The sequence below is a fragment of the Piliocolobus tephrosceles genome, chromosome 12 (assembly GCF_002776525.5).
Source record: "Piliocolobus tephrosceles isolate RC106 chromosome 12, ASM277652v3, whole genome shotgun sequence".
NCBI classification, from domain to species: Eukaryota; Metazoa; Chordata; class Mammalia; order Primates; family Cercopithecidae; genus Piliocolobus; species Piliocolobus tephrosceles.
The window spans coordinates 45,945,406-45,955,151 of NC_045445.1; the positions used below are offsets into that span (position 1 = coordinate 45,945,406).

General features: G+C 46.3%; 2 protein-coding genes across 3 annotated transcripts in view; one reads left to right on the forward strand and one right to left on the reverse strand.

The window, feature by feature from the left end:
- Nucleotides 1–4,973, forward strand: part of LOC111536655 (collagen alpha-6(IV) chain-like) — a 314,428-nt gene extending 309,455 nt beyond the window's left edge. The window contains exons 28-30 of the mRNA XM_026451994.1: nucleotides 1,243–1,434; nucleotides 2,150–2,436; nucleotides 4,637–4,973. Coding sequence (XP_026307779.1) covers nucleotides 1,243–1,434; nucleotides 2,150–2,436; nucleotides 4,637–4,897 — 740 coding nt within the window. The 3' untranslated portion in view covers nucleotides 4,898–4,973. The remainder of the gene's footprint in view (nucleotides 1–1,242; nucleotides 1,435–2,149; nucleotides 2,437–4,636) is intronic.
- Nucleotides 4,974–7,191: 2,218 nt separating this feature from the next.
- Nucleotides 7,192–9,746, reverse strand: part of ATG4A (autophagy related 4A cysteine peptidase) — a 75,953-nt gene continuing 73,398 nt past the window's right edge. For both annotated transcript variants that reach the window (XM_023202999.2, XM_023203000.1), the window contains exons 12-13: nucleotides 8,778–8,886; nucleotides 7,192–8,222 (exon numbers count right to left, since the gene is read on the reverse strand). In XM_023202999.2, the coding sequence (XP_023058767.1) occupies nucleotides 8,152–8,222; nucleotides 8,778–8,886 (180 nt within the window). In that variant the 3' untranslated portion in view covers nucleotides 7,192–8,151. The remainder of the gene's footprint in view (nucleotides 8,223–8,777; nucleotides 8,887–9,746) is intronic.

A 9,746-nucleotide genomic window follows, 5' to 3' on the forward strand; every position in this document is an offset into this window, starting at 1 on the left:
GGGTTTGAGGCTAGGGGGTGAGTAAAACTTCAAGTCTGAAACTTAGTAAACCCAGTGGTAGAGATTGACATTCCTAAGATGCTCAAAAACTGGGCTCTAAGTCCATTCACTCCTCACTACCCTCTGGTCTGTGAAGGGATACCCTACATTCTGGAAGGCAAAGGACTGTTCCACATCCTTTTCTGGGCTCTCTTCCAGTGCTTAAAAGGTCTATCTTTATACTACAGATGGCCCCCTGCCCTTTACCTCCCCTTCCTTTTTTATTTTTTTTTTTTTTTTTTTTTTTTTTTTTTTTTTTTTGAGACGGTGTCTCGCTCTGGCACCCAGGCTGGAGTGCAGTGGCTCTGTCTCCACTCACTGCAAGCTCCGCCTCCCGGGTTCACGCCATTCTCCTGCCTCAGCCTCCCGAGTAGTTGGGACTACAGGCGCCCGCCACCGCGCCCGGTTAATTTTTTGTATTTTTAGTAGAGACGGGGTTTCACCATGTTAGCCAGGATGGTCTCCATCTCCTGAGCTCGTGATCCGCCCGCCTCGGCCTCCCTAAGTGCTGGGATTACAGGCGTGAGCCACCGCGCCCGGCCTACCTCCCCTTTTCTACCCAGGGATTCTGACACACGTGGGAGGGGGATGTTCAAGGGATAACAACACTTGAGATAAGGTGTGGCTGTCTGTATACCTCTTCTATTTATGTCCCACTTTACATTGGGGATGACAAATTAGTTGTCCTGAGTAGAGAACAGTTCAGAGGCTCGGTGGGAAACTGGCAGTTGATTTGTCGTATCTGTCATGGGCAGGAGAGGAGGGCAAGGTTTTACCCTGCTAATCCTAACTCTGCTTTTAATGCCTCTGATTCAGCAGCTACATAGTTATCTCCTATGAGGGCCTGCAAGGCTGGACCTGAGAAGTATCCCTCTCCATACCCTAATCCCCACTCAGAGAGACCCCAAGGCCAGGTGGCTATGGGAAGGAAGCCTAACAATGTACTTTGAAAAATGGGGCCTCTGTAGCTGGATACATCTGAGATAGAGTTGTAGCTCTACCACTTACTAGCTGTAGGACATCTGAGCCTCAATTTTCTCATCTAAAAATTGGGGTGGTAATGCCATTTTCCAGGGTCATCGTGAGGATTGAGTGAGAAAACACATGTGTATAACATGCCTTGCACAATGCGTGGCACAATGTGAGTAGCTGATGTTATCATTAGCGGCACCACACTCACCTTTTATGCTCTGTCTCTCTCAGGAGCTCCAGGGCAGCAAGGCCCCTTCGGGATGCCTGGAATGCCTGGCCAGAGCGCGAGAGTGGGCTACACGTTGGTAAAGCACAGCCAGTCGGAACAGGTGCCCCTGTGTCCCATCGGGATGAGCCAGCTATGGGTGGGGTACAGCTTACTGTTCGTGGAGGGGCAAGAGAAAGCCCATAACCAGGACCTGGGTAGGTACCAGCTCTGACAGTCAGCCCTGGTCACTTGTCCCCACAAACACCAACAGCCAACCCCTCTCTTCTCCCAGCCCTTTCTAGGTCCACTGTTGTGTAATGAGTTACAAGCATCAGCTCTGGAGTCAGGTGGATCTGGGTTCAAATCCTGACTCTATCACTTACTAGCTGTGTACACTGCATTAGTTATTCAACCTCTCTAGGCTTTGGCTTCCTCCTTATGGAACAAAGCTAACTCTAGTACCTATCACACAGGTTGGTGGAAAGATTGCATGAATCAATCACCCAATGTAAAATGCTTAGAGCGACATTTGGCATTTAAGCATCCACTAAATGTTAGCAATTAGTAGTAGTAACGATAATAATATGACCTGCAGGGCAGTGATGATTACCTGAGAATGAATTGTGTTGTCTGCAGGCGTGCTAAATCTTAAACGCAGACTCAGTCTATTAAATGCTGTTTCTTTCAAAGCAGATTAATTAGGGCAGAATTATACAGCTTATAAAAAGATTCTTGTTATTATCAAATTTCCCTGGTGCATTTAAAACAGAATTTGATCAACACACTTCAGCGTGTGTACAATGTTACAGGATTGGAAGGAGAGCGCTGCCTCAGTCTGGTGCAAGTGATTGGATGTAAACCCAAACCACCGTCTCGTCAAAGCCCCTCAGCCAGACCTTCCCCGCCCTTGCCCATTTTCTCTCCTTCCAGGCTTTGCTGGCTCCTGTCTGCCCCGCTTCAGCACCATGCCCTTCATCTACTGCAACATCAACGAGGTGTGCCACTATGCCAGGCGCAATGATAAATCCTACTGGCTCTCCACTACTGCCCCTATCCCCATGATGCCCGTCAGGCAGACCCAGATTCCCCAGTACATCAGCCGCTGCTCTGTGTGTGAGGCACCCTCGCAAGCCATTGCTGTGCACAGCCAGGACATCACCATCCCGCAGTGCCCCCGGGGCTGGCGCAGCCTCTGGATTGGGTACTCCTTCCTCATGGTAAGGTTCTGCACTGTCCCCTCCCCCAGTTGGAGGCAAAGGGCCCCTTGGATTGGTTTCCAGGTTCAAGGGACACCAGGTAGAAAGCATAGAGTTTGAAAAGAAGAGAAATGCTTGGACTGGGCTTGGCTAAAGAATGGAGAACCCAGTTCTGCATGAATGGCAGGTAGTTATGAATGTAGGGGAAAGACAGCAGTTTGCACCCAGTGGTTCAGGGGCTAGAATATCTGCCAGTCACAGGTCAGTGCCCTGCCATCTCCATGCCTGCTTCAGTTATGCCACACCCAAGGGAAGAGCAAAACACACCATGATCCGGGAGGACAGTGAGGGAGAGGCTGTCACCACGCGGGGCCAGGACACAGTCTCACCAATCAGCCCAGCCATGGCACCGTCCCCTCTTCTGTCCACCCTCCCAGATCCCTCTGGCCTCTGCCATCTCCTCCCAAAAGGCTTTAATGAGTGCATGCTGTGTTTACATGTCCTTGCTGCTATTTTGGCTGTCTCTCCATTTCGGAGGGAAGGCAGCGGCCAGCTGTGCTGTGTGTCTTGCTAAGAAAAAGAATAATCTGCAGGCCCAAAGAGGCATCACATCCCTTACATAATATCCTCTGAATACCTGGGGATGTTTCTTCAAATAAAAGGTCAGGTTTAGGGTCAGGACATCCCCCAAGGAAAACCAGTGTGGCACCCATTGAAGTACTCTGCCTTGCCGGAGCTTCTCTGCTGAATTGCCAAGGGTGAGATGGTGAGAGTGTCTTTAAAAAACGACCAGAGCCGCAGGCTCCCTCACCTTAGTGTACCCACCCAGAGAAAGGTACTTTTCCTTGTTGTGCTCTGTCTTTGGACATTGGATAGTTTATCCCAATGTAATACAGAATCACCTCACCTGTCCTTCTGTCCTGTCCACCACCCTGACCAGGAAATAAGAAGAGGCCCCTGAGCTTCCACAGGAAATGGTACAAACGCTGTGTACTAAAGCTCATGTGCTCTGCTTATGGGAGGGCTCTTAGCCCTTATTCAGAATCTCTTTACTCTTCCCTTACACATTAATCCTAACCTACTAGAATATTATTCCTGAAGATATGTAAGGGTGAGAAGTTGGACTGCCTAGCAAGGCATACTGAAGCGACGAGACGTACCTATCAAAAAGAAGAAAATCATTCAAAGGAGGCCCAAGAGTTCTATGGGCTGTACCCCTTGGTATGGGGCTCTTGCATAATCATCCCCCACAAAAACTGACATTCACAATGACGAGCCTGATTCATCTGCAAAGTTTCAAATAACCTTGTGTCTGCTACTCAGTAAAGCAGGAAAATGTGTTGTGCGTTTTAGAAAGTTTTTGATTCTCAGGGTCAAAATCAGGAAAATTTTGATGCTACAGTTGTCAGGAAAGGTCACCTGAAAGGTCCCATGGAGACTGTCACTCTTGCAAAGTTCTGCAAAGTAAGGAGTCCCTGTGTGCCGACTTGGGCATTTGTCCCATTGGCCACTTTCTGACATGGTTGTGTATTAGGCCTCTTCCCTATCTCCGTGTGGTCCAGATGATAGCCCAGCTAAAGTGGAGGGAGAGAGGCGGGAGCGTGGAGAGACTGAAGCTGCCGTCTATGGGAATAGTAACTGAAGACCACCAGCTCATGTGTAGCCCTGAAACTGAATTCTGAGGGAGCCCTCCAAGGTGAGGGCCAGGACATTTGGGCCAAATACACCAAATTCAGGAACTTCAGTAGTGTTTTGGACTGTCCCTCTTTCCCTTCTTAGAGTACAGTGCACGGTTGAGGGAGGGCTCCGAGGACTGCAGTCCAGAAGCCTATTGAATTTTCCTTCACTCAGCCTTTCTCAGATCCATTTGTCGGTGGAAATTTTGCAAGGGGGTACCTAACACACCTCTGAACCCAGTGGGACAGTAGCAGTTTGGGAATTGCTGCTTGACATGTAGTCATTGCCCACATAATGGGTTGGGGGGCACTAGGGAGCTTGGAGGGGGGCACTCTTGGCCCTGAAAGCTGCTATCAGGGAGGACAAGCAGCTCCTGCCCCTAAAACACAGCTCTTGGTATGCTGGCTTGAAGTGGGGGCTGAGACAAAGAACCAGGGCTTAGGAATGAAGCTCACGTGCCCCCCGTAGAAACGGAGCACCCATCCCCTCCCCACACCAACCCTTGGCAGGCACAGCTCATGCACGAATCTCCTGTCTGTTTCAGCACACTGCCGCTGGTGCCGAGGGTGGAGGCCAGTCCCTGGTCTCACCTGGCTCCTGCCTAGAGGACTTTCGGGCCACCCCTTTCATCGAGTGCAGTGGTGCCCGAGGCACCTGCCACTACTTTGCAAACAAATACAGTTTCTGGTTGACCACAGTGGAGGAGAGGCAGCAGTTTGGGGAGTTGCCTGTGTCTGAAACGCTGAAAGCTGGGCAGCTCCACACTCGAGTCAGTCGCTGCCAGGTGTGTATGAAAAGCCTGTAGGGTGGCACCTGCCACTCTGCCCCTTGCCCTCCCCTGCCCCTCACAACAGTCACCTCACAAACCCAAATGGTCTGAAGAAGGAAGGCCTGAGCCCCTTTGCCAATCTGTCAAGTTGTACATTGGAGTCTCATTTGGGCTAGACTACGGCACACTCGTCACCACAGCCCTCGGGTCCAGAGACATGAGCCCACCCTGCTGAGATCCGCTGTCCCGTTTCCATCAAGCTGGTGCTACTGTTTGATTTGGATGATTGTGTGACTGTTCGTGGCTACCTCAGAAAGATTTGATGGGCCACCACTGCTAGCTTTCTCCTCACTGTCTTGATCGAAAATCTCTCCCTAATCGCTAATCAGTCATTTCTTCATGTACAGAGGTCAGCACACATTATTTGGCTTCATCAGAACCCAGTGTTTCCACACTTAAATTACCTAAGCGAACATTCATGGATGGCTCAAGTCTGCACAGGGCAAGTCCTCACTGTTCAAGGAGGCCCACTGTGTCTAGGCAGGCAAGAACATTGAAATGAGGTGCCACCCGGTAGCCCAGGGTGAGCTTTAGCTCTCTCTAGAATGAGCAAGACTGGGCCCCGTACAGCTTAGGGAGGCTTGAAGTCCAGCTGCTGGGTTGGGGTTGGTGGTCATTAATGGCATATGGTCCTAGACAAACCGTTTCCTCCTTGCCGGCTCCCCCTCCAGCCAGAGACAGAGGACTTGGCCTGGTCCAAAGTAGAGCAGAGGATGCAACAAATGTGGCCAAGCCTATCAAAGGGAATGAGAATGACAGCCTTTTTTCCTGGGCCAGGAGTAGAGGTGTGGGTGGGTAAGGATGTGTGAATTTTGCTTTTGACTCCAGGAACACAAAGGTAAATCCCACATCCCAGTTTCTCAGAAGTCCCTGTTTATTCCAAATGCCATCCAGATGTGTGCAGTGTGGCAAATTGAAGCTGCACAGTGTTGGTTTCCTCATATTCTGAGGATGTTACAGACTTTCTGCTAAATGGTTGCCCAATTGCTCTTTCACAGGTAGCCTATTAAACTATTTTAATATGTTTTTTTAAACCTCATAAAAATCTAGCACACTCTTCTCTTGAGCAGTTAGCAGACCTGAAGCAAGCCTGAACTGCCTATGCAGTACACTGTATTCTGTTTGGGGGAATTTGTTTTAGCCATTTTCTTTAATTACCAGTTTCCCAGAACACTCTTAGCTATGTTGACATGAGGCAATTTCTTCCAGGTGATTCTGTTTCCTTAAGTATTATATAAACTGTGCCAATACAGACAAAGCATAATCAGTGTAATCTGAATTATTATTATCTTCACCTCCTGAGTAATAAGCATGGTGTCAGTTTTGTACATAGCAAATAAAATAAATGAAATCGGAACATGTGACTCTTTTGATGCTCTTTTATGAAAACTTTCTAATGTCCATCTCACTGCAATTTATGAGTCCCTCTCAGAGCCTGAGAGATTTCTGTTACTGCCAAGTCGAACTCTATAAAAAAACACTGAGGCAGGAAAAAATTAGAAGATGATCAAAGTCAAAGGGCTGAAACAGTCCTCTAACGGTCAACAAACCCATTAGCTGCTTCAAGATAAGCCTATGCCTGCTTTTATCCCTGTCACACACTAGAGTTCAACATATCAAAGCATGATGTAGGTTGATAAAAATAAATAAATTTTTTGAATTAAAAAAAAAAAAGTTCAAGAAAGGCATTTTCATACTTCTGCGGCCTTAGGATCATTTGTAGATAAAATAAGAGAGAATGTTGGAGTCATTAAAAACAAATCCGAGCTCTGTGTGTGTGTGTGTGCATATATTTATATATGCATAAAATACATCCTCTGGGAGGATAAACAAGAAGTTAATACCATTGGGAATTTTCAAGGGAGGAACTGACCTATCAGAGAGAGAGTCAAGTCACTGAATATAATTTTATATCTTTTGAATTTTGAACCATTGGAATATACTGGGGGAAAAAAGAAAAACATGGAATCTAAGGAAACAAGTGAATTGGTTTGGCGCTAGCTTCCAGTTGTTGGCCTTCCTCAGGACTTGATTAAGGATTGGGGTGAAATGCAGGCAAGTTAAGGGAGCAAGGAAAGGAAAATGGGAAGATATGGCTGGGGCTTGAGGTTCATCCTCACAGGAAAGTTGTTAGCAAAGCTAATTTGATGAATACGTGCTTTAAAACCTATTACGTTGCTATTCCTCAAATGGTTTGGAATTGTATATGATGCACAGATTAAGTGTGTAATTCACCACATGAACAATTCTAAATATGGCTGTCAACCAAGTAGGGTATACTTCAAACACAATTTATTTTTAATTTACCAAACAAAAATCAACAATTTAAGTCACTGATTGGCAAGCTACAGCCTGCAGGCCAAACCCAGCCCTCCACCTGTTTTTGTAAATAAAGTTTTCTTGGATTACAGCCACACTCATTTACGTGCATATTGTCTATCGCTGCTTTTGCATGTCAACAGCAGAGTTGAGTAGATGTGACAAAGGCCGCATGGCCTGCAAAGCCCAAAGTATTTACCGTCTGGCCCTTTACAGAAAAAGTTTGCTGACCCCTGATTTAAGTGATCATGATTTAAGGACAGGGTGACATCTGACAAAAGTATCAGTAAGAATGGGGACGGTGACCCATTAAATAGTAAGATTCCCACAAATAGGAGGGAGATCTAGCAGTGTACATTTGACATTGCTTCTTTGACAAACATTTTGATATAAATTATAATTACTTAAACTACACAATCGAATAATTTAACAAGAACCTTTTCCTCCCTGATTCAGTCACTTTATTATTTGAGCAAGAGAACAGAGTGCTTCTTAGTATTTAGTCCAAAAGAGGTCACATCTGAAAGGATGAAGAACAGCTTAACCATCTTTTATCTGCTGGTGCTTGAAGCAAGCTGAGAGTTGCTGTCTGTGTTCCAGATGCCCATTTCCTCATTGCAGCAGCTGAAGACTTGCTGTAGCCATGTAAGACAAGCTGGGAAGCAATGAACTCCTCCTCATCCGTCTGCTCCGAGGCTCCATGGTTGTTCTATTTCTTTCCGGGGAAGGGTTACTGTCATTTGTTTTGTCTTGTTTTTCTGAGAAACAGTGATTGGCTCAGTCATGATTGCTATTGAGTTTGTATGCTATTGGCATATAGGCACTTGCTGACTAGAAAAGTTTTATGTAATAAGTTCATGTTTTTATGGTGCCAGATGGAAGACAGACCTTCAAGTTGAGTTCCCAGGATTCTACACACTCAGAATCTCAAAATCTTCCTCCAGATCAAACTCCTCCAGTTGCTCAGTAGAGTCAATGAATTCTATCAGAATATGGAAATGAGTAAGAAGAAAAGCTTGACACTTGGGTTGAAGTAGTCAATCAATACATTACTCAGTAGTTAAGACTATGCATTTTTAATTGCTTTACTAAAGAAAGACTTGTGTGGAGGAGACTTACAATTAGAACTACTGCCAAGTATTAGAAATTTTCTATAAAGACTTAAAATAGCCAGACTTGTTAAATAAACCCAACGACGGTGATGTGGCCAAGGCTATGCAAGCCCTTCAAGATACCTTTGAATTATCGATGGCCTCAATTTGCTATCCTGAACCAGACCTTGAAAAAGCAATCTTAGTCATCTTGATTTTGCATGGAACTTTTGCAACGAGCTCATTTTCTTCTTTTATCATTCTTTGAAATTGGTAAATATCAGCTCATCTGAAGATTAAAATAATCAGAAGCACCATTTTTTGATCACTCCAGCTGAGTAGAAATTTTACTGTCCACAGAAAGCATCGGCCACAATTCCTTCTTTCTCATAAAACAATTGCTATACATGGGTCTGCTAGCTGAGAGCCACTGAACAACAGCTTACCTGCCCCAGTGGTTGTCACTTCTGGCTTGGCTGGAGGTACAAAGGGAGGCCAGTGTGATGGATGTTTCTGAACTAATTCAAACATCCTTAAATTCTCCTTCAGAATTTCCTGGGGAGATACCGAAACGGTTTTAAATACTGCAGAGTCACATTTCTAATTGGCAAACTTTGACCCCATATCCTGAGACAGTGGTCTGCTGGTTGCCAGGTGAAAATAGGGGCCTAGAAAATACATGCATCCTCTACTTGAACCATCGGAAGACCCAGCCATCTTCAATTCTAGATACTGTTTGGCCAGGAAAGAAGGATATTGCGGGGAGTATCTGATGAAGGGCAGCACTCACTGCCTATTCTCCATCATGAGGCATAGTTCCTGTGCCAGATGCATGGGTCCAGCTCACTTTAGGGGTGAGATGTTCCTGAAGCATTGGCTCCAAAGAAATGTCAGTTAGTCAAATTAAATCTGTCCCAAGAGACTATTGCTACATATTGGCATGGTTTCAGTGGCAGTCCAACATGGATGGTATATATCCTAATTTAAATGGCATAGTCTTAGCTGGGCACGGTGGCTCATGCCTATAATCCCAGCACTTTGGAAGGCCGAGGTGGGCAGATCACCTGTGGTCAGGAGTTTGAGACCAACCTGGCCAATGTGGTAAAACCCTGTCTCTACTAAAAATACAAAAATTGGGCCAGGCGCCGTGGCTCACACTTGTAACCCCAGCACTTTGGGAGGCCGAGGTGGGCGGATCACGAGGTCAGGAGATCGAGATCATCCTAGCAAACATAGTGAAACCCCGTCTCTACTAAAAATACAAAAAATTAGCCGGGTGTGGTGGCGGGCGCCTGTAGTCCCAGCTATTCCAGAGGCTGAGGCAGGAGAATGACGTGAACCTGGGAGATGGAGCTTGCAGTGAGCGAAGATCATGCCACTGCACTCTAGCCTGGGCGACAGAGCGAGACTTTGTA